The sequence below is a fragment of the Narcine bancroftii genome, chromosome 3, assembly GCF_036971445.1.
Source record: "Narcine bancroftii isolate sNarBan1 chromosome 3, sNarBan1.hap1, whole genome shotgun sequence".
NCBI classification, from domain to species: Eukaryota; Metazoa; Chordata; class Chondrichthyes; order Torpediniformes; family Narcinidae; genus Narcine; species Narcine bancroftii.
The window spans coordinates 260638035-260656738 of NC_091471.1; the positions used below are offsets into that span (position 1 = coordinate 260638035).

The following is an 18704-nucleotide window of genomic DNA, read 5'->3' on the forward strand; positions in this document are numbered from 1 at the left end:
GAGAGTTTTGCATGGGTCGGGGGGGGGGGTGGGATGTTAGTATAATATTTTGGTAGTATAATATGTTGGTACAAACGAGAAATATATTCAACGACGACATCGAAATTTAAAACCAAACTCTGAATGCATCATGGTAAATGTGATGTGGAACTTGATTGTTTATCTTGAATCACTGTTAATGCTGAATCTAGTTTGAGGATCAGATACTTTTCTTTTTCAGTGTGATCCTGGTGATCTCAAGTGGAAGAATTACTGGAAAACCAGTGTGTTGCTGGATGAGGGTGTTAAACATCATTATGCTGGAGATTTGCACTTGCAGGCATGCTGTTTTGGAGAAGAATTTTTAAGCAAAGAATGAAGGCATTTAGAGCAAAGTCTATTCTTGATCTTATAAAATTATCTAATTTATCTACTTCCTTGTAACCCTCTCAAGGAAATGGATTATCGATGCACGTCCCATAAGGAACAGGTTTTTGTTCAGACCATGGCTTACAGTTTCTTTTTGTTCTTTTATTTGTTCACTGGAGGAATAACGTCCCTGAAGTTTCTGATTATTTCTTTACCGAGTACCCTGCTTATAGATCCCCTCTTATTCACGACAAGCACATAATTAATTACTTAGGTGTGACCTCTTGGGTGTCTATTGGTTTTGATGATATATTGGTTGCCTCTTCGAAGCAGAGCACCAAACCAAAGTGCAAACAGGCATGTAATACTTTTGATATGTTGAATTGTTTTCCTCTGAGAAGCTGCTTCCTTCCAAATTGAAAAGATAAAGCACATTGTCTTGATATCTATCTGTTCTGCTCTCAGGTGGATTAAAAGATCCCACGGCGCTATTTTGAAGAAGAACAGGGAAATTAATCCCGGTATCCAGGTCAATATTTATCCCTCAACAAATGCCTTTTTGTGAAAAGTTATCTGGTCATTATTGCACACTGTGGGCACTATATTACATCAGAGAATACACTTGAAGAAGTTCATTGGTTATCATGCGCTTTGGGATGCTTAGATCATGAAAGATGCTTGCAAATGCAAACCTTTTGTTGATTCTCAAACAGGAAATTTAAATGAAATAAATTCCCACATATTGGATGATCTTATAAAAACATGATGTAGGTTATATTTTCTATTTTTTAAAATAACCTGTTTCCTCTGTATAAGGATTCGGTTGAATACAAGCCATTCTTTCAGAGCTCTAAATTTTTAACTATTCAAAATTGAAAATGGTCGGTCATGAACAGTCACTCTAAGAGCAACTTGACATCCCCTCTTCCTTCTAAATAATGGTCTGCAAACCAAATGTGCTTGTTCGAATTTCCTGTTATAGATTTCCTGCTTTAAACTTGTTAAGCACCTGTCCTGTGATGGTTAATGCTGCTTGTGACATTTCTAGGTAAAATAAAGCCGTTCGATCCCGAACGTTAAGGTGACAGGATCATAAATCGTGTCTGACTATGTTTTGGTAGCAATGGGTGAGACTTTTTCTGCAATATTTTTAGTTTTAAGCATTAGGGAGTCGTTCCATAAGAATATTTCAGTATTCATCGGTTGAATGCACATTAATTGATTTTCATTGCCAAGGCAATTATAATTCAAGTGCCGGTGGGTCATATTCGTAAGGGCTGTACCTCATCAGATTCTAGCTTTGTTTTGTGGATTTCTCTGATATCTTATTACGGTATACAAAAAAAATCACAAGGAACACAGTAAGGTAAGTAGTTATCCCCACGGTAGGAGTGTCTCAAACCAGAGGGTGTAAATTTAAGGTGAGAGGGAAAGGATTTAGAAGGGAGCGGATGGGCACAATTCAACACAGGTGTGGTAGGTGTGTGGAACAAGCGGCCAGTAGAGGCAGGTACAATTGCAATTGTTTGATCGGCATTTTGATCGCGACCTTGGATAGGAAAGGTTGAGAGTGATATGGGTCTTGTAGCTTGGGGTAGACAACTTGGTTGGCATGGTCATGTTGGGTAGAAGGGCATTTTCTGTGCTATATAGCTATCTGAATGTATATAATTTTACCCTGGGTTGTTAAATGCTTCCCTTCCTCCCCCTCAACGGGCACTGTTTATAATTATGTTGTTTTATTGGTCCTTTTTGTAGCCTTTTAATGTTTCTTGTAATAACATTATCTGGTTTCATGAACGACCCCATACTCTGCGTGATCTTAACCTGAGGTTCTCTCCCATGTCAGTCCGTCTGTTTAAATACTATCCTACTTGGGATTTCTTAGTAATGTATGTATCTTCTTCCAAGGCGATATTTTCATTCCCACTTAACAAGGCAGGTAGTGGGGAAAGCATGTTTACATTATCCTTGTTGTGGCTTTTAGAGTTGAACTGTGTCCAGCAGGGCCAAACGATAACTCTGAACTCCATTATCAAGGCCTGAAAAGCCTCTACGCTTCTCTTTAGGGAAATTATGATTTGGGATTTTGTTTTAAATTATCTTTTTATGTTGGGCTCTGACCAGGTGAGGCCACGTTCGACCAAATTCATCTTCCGCACAGAGAGAAATGTGCCGAAACTGGGTGTGATGCTTGTTGGATGGGGTGGTAATAATGGGACCACCGTTACTGCAGCAGTTCTGGCTAACAAGTTGGGACTTTACTGGATGACCAAAACAGGAAAGAAGGTAGGTCTTGCAACCCTCGGTCCCACTGAATTTCTCTTGCAGGATTGCAGGTTGAATTTAAAGAGATGGGAACATTTTGCATGTTCATGTTTCACGTGAGCTCTTCATCCTATGATCTAAAGATGGAGAATTGTTCTTGAGTCCATTGTGAGACAGCCAACCGAGTCCCACAAGTCACTACCCGATGAATTAAACTCCATTAGGTATACAAATAAAATCTTTAAGATTATTTTCTCAATCCTTTTCTTCCCCCAGAAGTCCATGATCTAATTTAGATCTAATTTAGAGCCTGATGGTCCTTGTTTTTATTTATTTTACTGTACATTTTTTTTATTATTGTGGGATATGGATAAAGAAGAAATTCCTGGATATGAATTTCTACTTCTCTTTCCCCCCCTCCCCTCTCCATGTCCCCCTCACCATCTCTCCCTCCACTCCCACGCAACTTCTTAGAAGGAGAGGATGTGTGTGAGTAGTTAGGCTGTGGTGTTCCACCATTATTAAATACGACTAATCCCACTGTACCTTGAGTTTAGACCTTGTGATCAGGTGCTATGTTTATAAAAGTTGATTGCTCCCAGCTTGACATTTTGATCATTATTTTCCTTTTGTTTCCCTCTCACTTTTTAAAAAAATTATCTTGTGCTTCCCCAATAACAAACAGGTTGCAAACTACTATGGATCCTTGTTTCAAGCCTCAACAGTGTGTCTAGGTACTGGTCCTGCAGGTGAAATCTACATGCCTTTCAAGGACCTCCTGCCCACGGTGAATCCAAATGACATTGTTTTCGATGGTATGCATCAAATGACCTTTTAAGGTCTGTTAGATACAACAACTAGATCAGTGGTTCTCAGCCTTTTTTGTTCCATTCATATTCCACCTTAAGTATTCCCTATGCCATAGGTGCTCTGTGATTAGTAAGGGATTGCTTAAGGTGATATGTGAGTGGAAAGAAAAAGTTTGAAAACCACTGTTTTAATTGTACCTCATTGACTTGTTATGTGCACGGTTTCAGAACGCCAAAGGAAATGGGCCAATGACAATTTTTCTCAAGCAAAATATTTCAGTAACAATTGGGTCTGGAGCAGTGATTCTCAACCTTCCCTTCCCACTCACATCCCACCTTAAGCAATCCCTTACTAATCACAGAGAACTAATGGCATTGGGATGACTTAAAATGGGATGTGTGCAGTAAGAAGAAGGTTGAGAACCACTGAACTGGACTGACCTAGTTGTATCACATTGTTCAAAAGACTTTACATTTCCTTGGCAGAATACATTTTTGTTGCTCCATTCAGAAATTGTAGATGCTGGCTACATAGATCTAACGTTGTTTGACAACAATAATGTGATGAATTACAAATGATCATTTTTTTTTTCCAAATGTCCTGAGTCTGAACATGGAGCTAACATGTATTTAACTTTGAACTTAATAGCCGTTACTAATAGTGTAGTGTGCATCTTTCCACTACTGAGATTTCTATACAGTTAATTGTATAAATATTAAAACAATATATATTTTGGCATTGTTGGAACATTCTGTTTTTCAATGTCCTGAGTGGCATTTACCATACATCATTATCAAACTTAATGAGGGGCTCAAGCCCAAAATGTTGGTTCTGTATCTTTATCTTTGCTACATAAAGGACACTGTTTGACCTGCTGAGTTTATCCAGCATTGTTTTTTTTTTACTTCAACCACAATGTGTCTTATTTTATTACCAATATCAAACTAATTTTTTACAGATATGAATTAATAACAGTCTTGATTGGGAGCACTAGGGGATCAGTTTATTTGCTCTGGGGAACTTGGTGGTCTGGGAATATGACAGGGAATGTGGATACTAACGGCACAAAATTTTAAACCTTTTATTTTCTAGGCTGGGATATCTCCTCTATGAACCTGTCTGATGCCATGGAGAGAGCCCAGGTCCTCGACTGGCAACTTCAAGAACAGCTGAAGCCTCACATGAGAAAGTTCCAGCCTCGACCTTCGATTTACATTCCACAATTCATTGCTGCTAATCAGGGTTCCCGGGCAGATAACGTGATCCACGGTTCCAAAAAGGAGCAGGTACGGAAATATTTGTAGCTAGTTAAGATGTTCCATTGGTCCAGTGAAGGTACAGAGACATTAGGTCACTTAGGAGAACTTTTTTGTAAAATTTTATTTATCTTTTTAAATATATTAAACAATCAACAATCTTACCAAATAAAAAAATCAAGAGAACCTCTCCCTCCACCCCTCTCCCCCTACACATCCTATTTATCAGAGAAAGAGCAAAGAAAAAGAAACACAAAAAAGATCATCCCATTGTCAGTGCAGACAGCAAAACACATGGAGACACAATCATCCCACAGTGTTAAAATCTTTACAGAGGTCTACTGGCTAGCCAGTAGCGATCGTAACCCTTTATTGCTGCCAGTGAGGTACCTATATGCTCTATATAAGGTTGCCAGATTTTTAGGAAGATGTTATATCCCTTTCTCAGACTGTATGTGTCCTTTTTAAGTGGGAGGCAGCTATTCAAATCCGAAGACCTCCTATCCATGAGTAGATGGGAGTCAGACTTCCATGTTACCACTATGCACTTCCGGGCCACACACAAGGTAATTTCTGTGAATTTAATTTGAGAATTAGTTAGTCCTTTACCAACTGTGGTAAAATTCCCCAGAAGACAAAACTTTGGGTCTACTGGGAAGGTGGCTCCCATGATCTTGGTTAGGGTGTCATGCCAGAAGGGCCTCACCTTCGTGCAAAGCCAGGTAGAATTTAAAAAGGAACCAACCTCTACACCACACCGAAAACACATCTCTGATAATTCATGTTTATATTGGTGTAATTTCTGAGGGGTGAGGTACAGCCGATGGAGAAAATTATAATGGACCAATCTATACCATTGACAGTAGCCATCAAACTTCCCTTTAACTGATCTGACCAAAGTTGTTTGTCAGTTGTTGTGTCTAGGTCTGACACCCGTCTCACCCTAGACTTGTGCAAATCTGGCTTTGGCCTCTCACTCATCAATAAAAAATACATTCTAGAAATGAACATAAATATTTCCTTCATTGAGTAGTTTCTCCTTTTCAGTAAGTCTTGGTAGAGTCATTTCAGGGCCCAAATTGGCCCTATGGAAGAGTGTATCTGAAGGTAACAAAAAAAAGATCTTATTGGACAAGTCATATTTCTTCTTCAGCTGGTCAAATGACATGAAAAGTCCTTTATCGTAACAATCCTCCAGACATTGTATCTCCTTATGATACTAGGTTTCCAAAATTTTATTGTTCAAAGTCATGGGCATAAGTTCATTCTGCCTTAAAAGTATCCTTGGTGACAATCTTCTTTTCAGTCCACAGTCCTCCCACCATATTTTAACCAAGCGTTTTAAAATGAGGTTGACTGCTGCTGGCTATAATTCTGGAATTCCGTTTATACATGAAATCATTACACACCTTCTCTTTTAGAGAGTGCAATCCAATTTGTACCCAGGAGATGGTATTGACCCTTTCAAAAAACAAAGAAACTAATCTCATTTGGGCTACCAAATATTACTCTTTGAAACTAGACAACTGGATGCCTTTTAACCTGTACCCCCATGTTAACTCTTCCATGGATAACCTAGGTACCTTACTATTCCAAATAAATTGTCCAACATGCTTATTAAGGAGATAGTGGAATGGGCAAAGAATAGAAAAGGTTCTGGAATCTTGACAATATATTCATCTTTACACAGTTGGCCCTGCCAATTAGAGTGATGGGCACATTCATTCACTTACATATATCTTCTTCCATTTTACTAAGTAGCGGGACGTAATTGAGTTTGTTTAAGTTCTGAAGATCATCGTCCACCAAGGTATTTGATGCCACCCAAGGGCCACATGAATGGAATTTTTCACTGGTACTCAGTGTGATCAAAATTTGTTTGTGGGATGATTTCACTTTTTTCCACAGTTTACCTTATATCCTGAAACTTCACTGTAAGCTTTTAATAGAATCTGTAATTTAGTAAGGGAATTAACTGGATCTGACATCATCTGCCATAAGATTAATTTTGTGTTTTGTCTGACCCACCATAAAACCCTTTATCTCCAGGTCTTGTCTAATTTGCCTCTGCCAAGGGCTCAATAGCCAAGGCAGAAAGTCCTGGAGACAAGGGGCAACCCCGTTGGCTTGATCTGCTCAAAGGGATCACTGCCAAGATCTGTGGAGGCCAGGTCATTGGGTGGTTTTTAAGGCAGAGATTGATAGGTATCTGAATAGTCATGGTCTTTGAAGTTATTGGGGAGAGGGCAGGGGAGTGGGGCTGAGAATGGATTGCAGAATTTGTCATTTCTTTTTCCACAGGTAGAGCAAATTAGAAAAGACATCAGGGATTTCAAGTCCAAGAGTGGTGTTAACAAAGTGATTGTTCTGTGGACAGCAAATACGGAGTGTTTCTGTGACGTTACTAGTGGAGTAAATGATACAGCAGGAAACATACTGAAGACAATTGAGGTATATAACCATATAACCATTACAGTACTGAAACAGGCCCTTCAAGACTGCACCGATTTACGTGAAACTCCAACTAGTTCCACCTACCTACTCCCTGCCCATAACCCTCCAACCCCCTCACATTCATGTACTCATCTAACCCCTTCTTAAATGACAGAATTGACCCTGCCGCAACCACCTCTTCTGGAAGGTCATTCCATTCAGCCACCACTCTCTGAGTGAAGAAGCATCCTCTTCTAAAGTTTTGCCCCCTAACCCTTAACTTATGACCCCTTGTTCCAATCTCCCCTACCCTCAGGGGAAAGAGCCTATTCACATCTACTCCATACATTCCCTTCATAATTTTAAATACCTCTATCAAATCCCCTCTCAACTTTCTATGCTGTTAAAAATGTTTTCAAATCCCAAAATAATGGTTGAATTGAATAGATTCAGCATTGTTCTCCAACAAATAAGATCTTTCCTTTTGCTAAAGATTCATGGTCATACAAACAAAGTGTTGGAAATGCTCCACAGGTTAGGAATCTGTCTTGTGACAAATGTTTGTGACAATAAACCCAAATCCAATTCTGTTTGAAGGGAAACCGGAGTTTGGGCTGGCATGGTGAGCATAGCATAATCAGTGCTGCATCTAAGGAGTTTGTATATTCTCCCCGTGTCTGGTTTAATTCCACTCTTCAAAACGTCAATTGGGTTTAATTGGGCAGCACTGGATCATGGGTCAGAAGTGTCTGTAACTGTGCTGTATGTATCATGTCTGTATGTCTAAATTTAAATTAAATTTAAAGTTACACATAAAAGATCCTTTGTCAGAATGGGCTACTGGCCGTATTGCCAAACTGCATCTAGAGACCTGAGTGTGTCAGACTGTCGGAGAGTGTGCAATGCTCATTATAACGATCGTTTCCTTCTCTTTCTTTGCAGTGTGGAGGAGAGATATCGCCATCGTCCATGTTTGCTGTGGCCAGCATTTTGGAGGGCTGTGCCTACATCAACGGTTCACCCCAGAACACTTTTGTGCCAGGAATCATTGATCTTGCCATCAAACACAAGGTGTTCATTGGGGGTGATGACTTCAAATCTGGCCAGACTAAAATCAAATCTGTCCTGGTGGATTTTCTCATCAGCGCTGGCCTGAAGGTGCGAAGCCCTTCCTGATTTCTTGTCTTCACTCTTGTTTACTGAATTATACTTTTGCAAGAATATAAAGTTTTTCTGTTTGTACTGAATAGGAGAGCTCAACGTTTCATATTTATAGTGAGAATTGAACAGCGTGAACTAGCTAAAGATCAAGTGGAACTGGCTTCAATGCATCTGTTTTGTTCGGATGTAACCATGTGGTTATTAAGGAAAACAGTGATGAGTGGTCGATGATATGACAGCTGATTGAGTTGAAAATATTCAAAAAATGCCCATTTAGTAACTGATCGTGGAGCTATAACTTGTTTTGGAGTTTTGGTTGAGAAACTTTGAAGCTAAAGCCGTGTAATTGTACATGATGTTTCTACCTTCAGAAAGATTTAAAAGCTCCCAATTCATTTGCTTGTTTATTTGTGGCTGTCATCACGAGTGGAAACTTTGCTCCCAGTTTAGGCGGGCTGTCCTGGAATTTATTTTAAGCCTTGTGGAACTTGGCGTGTGTTCTGACAGAATTGGCTGACAGCTTCACTTTCTGCACAGCTCTTCTGGTATAGAGTTTAAATAGTTTTCATTTATTAACAGTAGCTTGCTGCTTAACATATTACACGATCCCTCACCAGTTTTGAGTGGCCCCGGTTGGTCACTAGGTTGTGACCATGATTAACAGCTCGTGTTTCAGAAATTTATTTGTACATTAGAACATAGAAATCTACAGCACAGTGCAGGCCCTTCGACCCACTGTTTTGCGCTGACCTAACAACTGCCTAGAATTTCCTTACTTCATAACCTTCCATTTTTCTCAGTTCCGTGAACCTATCTAATAGTCTCCTCAAAGATCCTATTGTACCCCTCCACCAGCATTGCCAGCAGTGCATTCCATGCACCCACCACTCTCTGGGTGAAAAATCTATCTTTTACATCTCCCCCTGCATGTAATCCTGGGCACCTTAAATCAATGCTCCCCTGTGTTAGACATTTCAGCCTGCGGGGTGGAGGTGGGGGGAAGCCTCTGGCCATCACATGATTACCAAGTACCAAAGATTTACTTTCTATCATGGGAGAGAATAAAGGCCATAAAAGCTTTAAGGTTTGAATGGCAATGACAATACTATCTTCATTCTTCTTGCAGACAGTCTCAATTGTCAGTTATAATCACTTGGGCAACAACGACGGGAAGAATCTTTCTGCCCCAGAGCAGTTCAAATCGAAGGAAATCTCAAAGAGCAATGTTGTAGATGATATGGTTCAGTCCAACCCTATCCTTTACAAACCATCTGAGAAGCCAGATCATTGTGTAAGTAATAGAAGAGCCTCGGTTGCTCCCCCACCCCCTATTCTCCCATTCACATCAGTTCATTGCAATGGAACTCTTTCCATTTACAAGCTGCTGCTATTTGTCTGATTGCACCTGATAGGTAGAGGGCATCAAGGTGGAATGGGTAGAGGAGCTGGTTCCCCATTAGCTCCAGTGATCTGAGTCCGTACCTATGCATGGCCCCTCTACTGCATAGGTTTCCTGTGGATAATTAGCTAGCAAGCTCCTTCAGGCTGTTAGTTACATTAGCTCATGCAGGTTGCCCTGAAACTGTAGATGGGTGGGGCAGTTGATGGGGATAGGTTGGAGGGAAAATTGGGGGTGGAGGGTCTAAGTTGCTGTAGATCATATGTGCTCTTTCTATGTTGTAAGAAAAAAATTGGAAATTTAATTCCAGTCTTTTCTAAAGGTGTAGGAGGAAAATTCTAGGTTTAAATTAAAAATTTAACTTTCGACCTACAGCACAGTAACAACCCCTTTTGGCCCACGAGCCCATGCCACCCAATTGGCCTACATCCTTGGTACATTTTGAAAGGTGGGAGGAAATCAGAGCACCTGGGGAAAACCCCCCCCCCCCGCGCAGACACCAGGAGAACGTACAAACTCGAACCCCGGTCACTGGCGCAGTAATAGGGTTGCGTTACCCTTGATGCTAACTGTAATTCAGATTGATATCAGAGGCTCTTTCATTTTGGGTCTTTTTTCTCTCTGCCAAGTGAAAGGATGTTTATGGGATTAATTTTAACATGATATTGGTCATGAACCCGGGATTTTTCTATGAAGTATTGATATGGCAATAATAGAGTCCTCAGTGTAGATACAGAGGAGTTTTTGATGGAAACTGGTCAGATCATTATTCCAGGAAGAAGTGGAGAGAGCTTTGAAGCTCCCTGAGAGACTGAAGATGTGATGGTGAGACCAGGGAAGGTCAGAGGAGGTAATTTAGATATAAGGGACAGGGGCAAGGGGATAGAAGATGGAGGCAAGACATGAGGAGCAAAAATAGGCTTTGAGGGTAACTGGTAGATACTTCTGGCATGATCTACCCACTTAAAGCTTGAATGTGATGCTTGAAAATTTGAAAGGACCTATTCATAAATTAATTGCTTTTATCTGTGATTCTTAGGTTGTAATTAAATACGTCCCATATGTTGGAGACAGCAAGCGTGCAATGGATGAATATACATCTGAGATCATGATGGGTGGCACCAACACCATTGTTCTCCATAATACCTGTGAGGTTTGTATTAAGTGGGCTGCTGGAAAGGTGAAGGATAGATCATTATTGACAGTTGGCAGAAGGAATATACACAATGGGGTAAAGTGGAAATGAAGAACCATTAACTTCTGACCAAGTTTGAAGAGCGTACCTTTCGTTCTCCCTTCCTACCAAGTCTTGGCTCATTCACCTGAACCTCTTAAAATCTGTGTGGAGCCTCTCTACATTCTAATAAAAACACAGAAATGTGGAGAGAATGTAGCTGGTCTCGCATTGTCCATAGGAGGTAAACACTTATCTCCTATTTCCTTTGCAAGACTGAGCTCCTCCAGCATTTCTGTGTGTTTTTACTACAATCACAGCATCTGCAGTGTTTCACTCCTCTCTATATTCTGCTACCTACCCACACCACCATTTAGCTTTGCATCATCAATGAACTTGCTCTCAATATAATACATGTACTCCCCAACATACATCCATATTCCATCCTGGATGGCCGGTCATATCTCGGAATGGACATATGCCGGAATTGTGTACTTACCTTGTTAATTGGCATCTCTGAGTCCGTAGGCTGAGCGCGGCCGTCTTGGTTCCTATGTGAATGAGCAAGTCTTTGGTAGGTGCATGTGTGGTGGGCTCACGTATTGGAGTTCGGTTGGCGCATGCGCAAGAGTTAAGCGCCCTAATGATATTGAATTTGCACCCTTAACTCTCGTGCATGCACCAACCGAACTCCAATACGCGAACCCACCGTGCATGTGCCAACCAAAGACTTGCGCACATGCACAGGGATCAAGATGGCTGTGCCCAGCCTAAGAACTGTGGGATGCGACTAACAGGGTAAGTCTGCACATTTTGGCTCTTGCATGCCCTATATCCATATTATAGTTTGTTAAATACAACATAAACCATGTAGATTTTATATTTTTTCTTATATTTTTAAAACATTCGGTCATATATAGCAGATGGACAAAAGTGGCATTGGTCGCAAGTTGCGGAGTACCCGTACATTGTCATTGTGTAAATTGTAAACAGATGTGGGTCCAAGCATCGATCCCTACAGTATCCAGTCCAAGCCTCTCAATCCTTCTGTTTCTGCCATATTGCCAGTACCATGGTCACTAATGATGTTTAATGATTATTTTGTGGTGTCTTTATCCAATTCCCTATTGGAAGGTCTGTATGCATTGATTAGTTTGCCATTATTAATTCTGCTAGTTTAAGACCTTAAATCCAGCAGATTTAAAAAAAACATTTTAGACATTCAGCACGCTAACAGGCCCTTCTGGCCCCCAAGCCCCAAAGACCAACAGTCCTATGCGTTTTTGGAGGGTGGAAGAAAACGAAAGCTCCTGGAGGAAGCCCACGTAGGTCATGTGGAGAGTGTACAAATTCCTTACAGACACCCCCAGATTCGAACCTGTCAGTCCCGATTTTTGCCTTTCAGAATCCATTCAAACTTGACTGAATAGATTCCAGCATTTTCCAAACTACTCCTGTCTGTTGTTCGCTATTTTCTCTTTTCATTCTAAAATAATGGGGGGAAGCAGTTTATATGATTGCTACCTTTCAAGGTTTTGTTTATCAGGTTCCTTCAGGTTCCTTTAATTGTTGTAAGGCATTACCAGTAACCACAGAGACAAGCTGAGGAAACGAAGAACCTTCCTGGAATGGTGGGAATGGAAAGGTGGTTTGACCTTTATGACCCAGGACCATGGGGGAAGAGTCATAGGGTATGAGTCATCTGTGGGCGGGCCAGCTCCATATATACAGTAATCAACCATAATTATATACAATGGAGGAAACCTATCACCAAAATTGTTATGTGTAAAAATACAGAAATGTAATATATGCCATATCAACTTTAGCCTGCCATAAAGCCAAATAAAGAGATCCTCCAACTAGTAAGAGAAAGTCCCTCCAGAGTCACTGAGTGTCCATGGATTCACCTTCAGTGATTTCTGCAGCCTCAGATTCCAGTTCAATCCATCATCAACCTGAGCTCCAGGTCCAAACCTCTGATGCGATCAGGAAGTCTTCAGCACCCTTCAGGACCCCCTCCTGCCCTCACCATCTTCTCAAATCCCGATTCTGATAAACCCGCTTCCCATGAGCCAGACTCTAGCAGCCCGCACCCTGGTATGGTGGTCGATCAGGAGTTGCCAACGGCCCACAGCCTGTGTAGATCCTTCAGCTGCTGAGCCCCCTCGCAGGTCTGCTGCCCTGGTTACCTTCCATGTAGGGTTGCCTCCCAGGTTTCTCCTTTTCATTGTGTGGGAACTGCTCTATGGAGTACTGGAAGAAGCATAGCCACCTCAATCTGTCGGGTGGAGGTCATTGGGTGCTGAATACATTTTGCCTTTCAAACACATTTTTTTTTCTTGCATCTTAAACCAAACCCAATTTCTCTAAGCTCCTCATTTGCTCAAGTTGGTCTTTTTGAAAGCAGATTTATTTCCACACAAAGTGTAAAATTCTTAACCCATTTGGTGATTTTTTTCTTTGGCTTGGGAGATCCAAAATGAGTGGTGGACTAGCCTCGCCAAACGAACACAGCTCAGCGCGGACATTGGCGACTTCAGGGGTTTCTACGAGGCTCTAAAGGCTGTGTACGGCCCCTCACCCCAAGTCCAAAGCCCGCTGCGCAGCTCAGACGGCAAAGTCCTCCTCAGCGACAAGATCTCCATCCTCAACCGATGGTCAGAACACTTCCAATCTCTTTTCAGTACCAACCGCTCAGTCCAAGATTCCGCCCTGCTCCAGCTCCCTCAACAGCCCCTAAGGCTAGAGCTGGATGAGGTTCCCACCCTGGATGAGACATATAAGGCAATTTGGTGATTAAACACTTGGTAAATGCATTATGAAGGCACCCTAACTGTATGTTCCAACTTGTTCTGTTTAGGATTCTCTGCTTGCTAGTCCACTTATTCTGGACCTGGTCATCCTGACTGAGCTCTGCCAACGGATAACATTCCGAACGGAATCAGATAGAGAATTCCAAACATTCCACAGTGTTCTCTCCATTCTCAGCTATCTCTGTAAAGCCCCCTTGGTGCCAGATGGAACTCCAGTGGTTAACTCTCTTTTCAGGCAAAGGATGTGCATCGAAAATATTTTGAGGTGAGTGTTGGGAACAATGTAATTCAGCGGTTCCCAACCTTTTCCTTTCCACTCACATCCCACTTAAGTCTTCCCTCTGCCATCGGTTCTCTGGGATTAGTGAGGGATTGCTTAAGGTGGCATGTGGGTGGGAAGAAAAAGGTTGAAAACCACCACTTTAATTCCTACCCTATTGGTGGTGGGGGAGGGGGGAGGGGGTTGAAATTGACCACCGAACCAAAAAAGCTGAATATTATTTAAATGGTGAATGGTGAAAAACTACAGCATGCTGTTGTGCAGAGGGACTTGGGAGTGCTTGTGCACGAATCGCAGAAAGTTAGGTTGCAGGTGCAGCAGGTTATTAAGAAGGCAAATGGAATTTTGGCCTTCATCGCTAGAGGAATTGAATTCAGGAGTAGGGAGGTAATGTTGCAACTATATAAGGTACTGGTGAGACCGCACCTGGAGTACTGTGTCCAGTTCTGGTGTCCATATTTGAGGAAGGATACACTGGCTTTGGAGACGGTCCAGAAGAGGTTTACTAACTTGATCCATGGGATGAAAGGGTTGACTTATGATGAAAGATTAAATCGTCTAGGATTGTATTCGCTCGAGTTCAGAAGAATGAAAGGAGATCTTGTAGAAACATATAGGATTATGAAGGGTATGGATAGGATAGATGTAGGAAGGTTTTTTGAGCTGGCCAGGGAAACTAAAACGAGAGGACACAGTCTCAAGATTTGGGGGAGTAGATTTAGGACAGAGATGAGGAAAAATAGTTTTTCCCAGAGAGTAGTGAATGTTTGGAATTCTCTATCCAGGGAAGTGGTTGAGGTTGCTTCATTAAACATATTTAAAATTTGGTTAGATAAATTTTTACATGATAGAGGAATTAGGGGATATGGGGAGAAGGCAGGTAGGTGGAGTTAGGTCATAAATTAGATCAGCCATGATCTTATTGAATGGCGGAGCAGGCTCGATGGGCCATTTTTGGCCTACTCCTGTTCCTACTTCCTATGTTCCTATTTGTAGGGTATTATGGGGCATCCTGTGGACAGTGAAAGGGTGGCCTGGAATATACCCTGGTTCAATAAAGGTAAATGTGCTGCATAAGTGATTCCTTCTTCAGCACACTGGATCAAAACATGAGGCAGTTGATGGGGAGGCTGTTAGCATTGGGAAACTTGACACAGCACACTCATTGGGGGTGGTCTAGAAACACCCTCCATTAAACAGCCAACTGTGTTTGGGTTCAGTGTTAGGGAGTCACGTTCAATTTGATCAGTAATGTGGATTTTGTTTTCTAGAGCCTGTTTGGCTCTTCCTCCTCAGAACCACATGCTGCTGGAACACAAGATGGAAAGAAGTTTCATGGGCACGCGGGTGACTGCTCACTCAGCGGGGCTGCCGGTATCTCGCAAAATGGCAAAACTTGGCAATATCCTCAACAAGAACAATGTCCCAAATGGCTATACAAATGGATATGTTAATTAACTTTACAGATATTATGGAAATGCTGTCAAGTTGCTCGTGGTCTATTAGGATTTTGGATTTCTGGCTCTAATCTGCTCTATATTTCGATCTGATGAGCTTCTTTATACGAGAAGGTGAAGGCTGTTAGACTTATCAACTCCATGCCTTGGATGGATGGCTATATATATAATCCTGTTTTTATTATTGATGACGTAAAATAATCTGTATATGCTTTGAACGTATTGGTGGCCAATTTGTCAAGTCATTTTCTATTGAGTGCACAAACTTAAGATGTAACCAGATGCTTGGGATTCTAAAATAAAATCCTTCATCTTGAATTGTTGACTCTGGATCCTTTTCTTGGGCCTGGTGTATATGGGATGAGAGTCTGTCGAGCGTATGCTCTTCTCGGTTTTGCAATAATTTTGGCAAGAGCTTGTTGAGTCCGCCCAGCAGGTTGGCATCCTCGATATCTTCTTTGCCATTCCCAAGCAAACCTTTTATAACAAGCCACCTTTATTTATCATTTATGCGATGCTTGCACAGTAGGACGAGCTAGGTTTCTCCAGGACCATGGAGCACATTTACATAGCTATAAGTTCGGAAAGCAGTTAACATATTAAGTTATTAAGACATCTACACTGAAAGTCCACGGCACACTGTGCACATCTGTTCTGGGAGCCTGATGGCTTGGTGCTTCGGTACCTCCTACCAGATGGCCGCTGACTTCACTATCCTCTGCAGGGTCTTGCGGTCCAAGGTGGTACTGTTTCCAATGCAGGCGGTGATATAATTACACAGGATACTCTCAATGAAGTAAGGATGGAGGGAGGGAGATGGACTTTCCTCAGTCTTCGCAATGAGAAGAGGCGCTGCTGGGCTTTCTTGGCTATGGAGCTGGAGTTAAGGGACCAGGAAAGGTTCTCCGCCACATGCACTCCGAGGAACTTGATACCCTTGATGACCTCAACGGCAAAGCCATCAATGGTCAGGGGAGTATGGTCTCCCTGGGCCCTCTTAACATTTTTAGGTTTGGGTTTACATTTTTGTATTCCCTCTTTTAAAGCCTCAACACCAATAATTTTATAGTTATCAATGTTAAGTAGGCAAATTCCAACCAATACGAATGCAAATCAAGCTTGTTAGCCCCATCTGAAAAGTTACGTCAACCAAGCCCAAAATTCTTGAGCTTGAGTTAGTTTTAGAATCAGAATCGGGTTTATTGACATTAACTTGTGTCACAAAATTTGTTTTCTGCCAGCAATATAGTTCATTATAGGAGCAAAATTGCTATAAATTATGGTTTTGTATCCACCACAATATTTAAAAATCAATAATTAATGCCAAAACGACAACAAAGTGAGGTAGTGTCACTGTCTGCTCAGAACTCTGATGGGTGGTGGGGTGGGTGGTGGAGCTGTTTTCTTCAGGCTCCTGTTCCTCCTTCCTGATGGTAGCAGAAAGCATGGCTTGGGTGGTGAGAGTCCTTGATGACAGAGGCTGCTTTCTTGAGACACTGCTTCTTAAAGATGTCCTTAATGGGGAGAAGACTGATGCTCATGATGGTGCTGGTTGAGTTTCCTGCCCTCTGTAGCCTTTCCTTGTTCAGTAGCACCTCCAGTAGTGTAGAGGGTCATATGACTGCCGGCAGGAACCTGAACAGATGGCACTACATCTGTCAGACTGTCAATCAAGTTCAAGGTCTCCCGTGCTGAGCACTCACCTTGCAATTGGCCTTTTCAGAAAACCACACATATCCCCACTGGCTCTGTTAATCACCTGCCCTAATTTGGGCATCCCTGGGCCGGACTGGCCAGCAGGAGGGTATAAAGCCAGGTCCCTGAGGAACAAACCTGAGCCCCAGTCTGATCATGGACTGGAGCTGATGCTGGAGAATTGATACCAAGGTGTGTGCAGTAACAGATGCATATCTTTTATGGTGCACACGAACAAACCATCATCTTGCAGTGTTTCATCTTTCCAATGAATCTTGTTGTTCCAGCACCTGGTAGAGGTGTGGTGGGCACTGTTGTGTCTTTTCTCTGCACTTTGTTCTTAGCACAGTTTATAGTTATTACCTTTTTTAGTTGCATCCGATAGGGCTGCATTGCATGTACCTTTCGTGTGTGTGTGTGATCCCCTGTGGCAAATTAAAGACCTTTCCCAGACCCAATGTTCCTTACATAAATATCAAATCAGTGATGCCACTGGTCAGAATGGTCTCCACAGTACACCTGTAGAAATTTTCAAGAGTCTTTAGTGACATACCAAATCTCCTTGGGCTCCTAATGGAATATAGCTGCTAGCAAACCTTCATGATTGCACTGACATGATGACCCCAGGATAGACCTTCAAAGGTGTTGACACTCAGGAATTTGAATTTCTTGACCCTCTCCATTGCTGCCCCCTCGATGAGGACTGGTTTGTGATCTCCTGAATTCCCCTTCCTGAAGTCCACAATCAATTCCTTAGTTTTGCTAACATCGAGTGCAAGATTGTTGTTATGATGTCACTCAACTCGCTCCTCATTGCCGTCAGTGACTCTACCAATGACCATGATGTCATCGGCAAATTTGTAGACCCCATTTGAATTGTGTTAGGCTACACAGTCATGGTGTAGAGCTGTGGTTCTCAACTTTTTTCCATACCCATTACATGTACCTTTTGTGTGTGTGTGAGAGAGAGATTCCCTGTAGCGGATTAAAGACCTTTCCAAGACCCAATGTTCTTTACACACCTCCACTGAAAGCTACTCTTTTAATCGTATCTAATTGACTTGTTATCTGCACAGTTTCAGAACTTCAAAGGAAATGGGCCAATGACAATTTTTCCTCAAACAAAATATTTCAGTAACGATTGGGCCTATAGCAGTGATTCTCAATCTTCCCTTCCCACTCACACACCACCTTAAGCAATCCCTTACTCATGACAGAGAACTGATGGGAAAGGGATTACATAAAGTGGTACGTAGTGGAAAGAAAAAGGTTGAGAACCACTAATGTAGAGCGAGTGGAGCAGAGAGCTAAGCAAGCATCTTTGAGGTGTGCCCATGTTGACTGCCTGTGAGGAGAGATGCTATTATCCATCCACACTGACTGGCAGTCCAGGATCCAGTTGCAGTGGGAGGTGTGGAGGCCCAGGTTTCGAAGGTTGCCAATCAGTATTGAGGGGATGATGGTGTTGATACTTTAAACTGGAGGTTCTTTAAAATCTGATCCATGCCTTTCATCTTTTAATGAAGCATAATATTCTGAATGACTAAACCTAGACTTAAAAAAACATTAAAAATTGTCAGGTCAGTTACGTTGCTTCTCTAGCTTCTTAT

General features: G+C 41.9%; 1 protein-coding gene across 5 annotated transcripts in view; it reads left to right on the forward strand.

Annotated features, from left to right (window-relative positions):
* The window catches only part of LOC138758618 (inositol-3-phosphate synthase 1-B-like), a 35753-nt gene extending 20036 nt beyond the window's left edge, over nucleotides 1–15717 (forward strand). For 3 of the 5 annotated variants that reach the window (XM_069927841.1, XM_069927840.1, XM_069927839.1), the window contains exons 5-13: nucleotides 2476–2637; nucleotides 3302–3431; nucleotides 4519–4712; nucleotides 6984–7133; nucleotides 8058–8273; nucleotides 9403–9567; nucleotides 10715–10828; nucleotides 13710–13927; nucleotides 15214–15717. In XM_069927841.1, coding sequence (XP_069783942.1) covers nucleotides 2476–2637; nucleotides 3302–3431; nucleotides 4519–4712; nucleotides 6984–7133; nucleotides 8058–8273; nucleotides 9403–9567; nucleotides 10715–10828; nucleotides 13710–13927; nucleotides 15214–15400 — 1536 coding nt within the window. In that variant the 3' untranslated portion in view covers nucleotides 15401–15717. Of the gene's footprint in view, nucleotides 1–813; nucleotides 878–1396; nucleotides 1476–2475; nucleotides 2638–3301; nucleotides 3432–4518; nucleotides 4713–6983; nucleotides 7134–8057; nucleotides 8274–9402; nucleotides 9568–10714; nucleotides 10829–13709; nucleotides 13928–15213 lie in introns of those variants that run through there. The other 2 variants (XM_069927843.1, XM_069927842.1) reach the window with 2 other exon arrangements.
* The last annotated feature ends 2987 nt before the right edge of the window (nucleotides 15718–18704 follow it).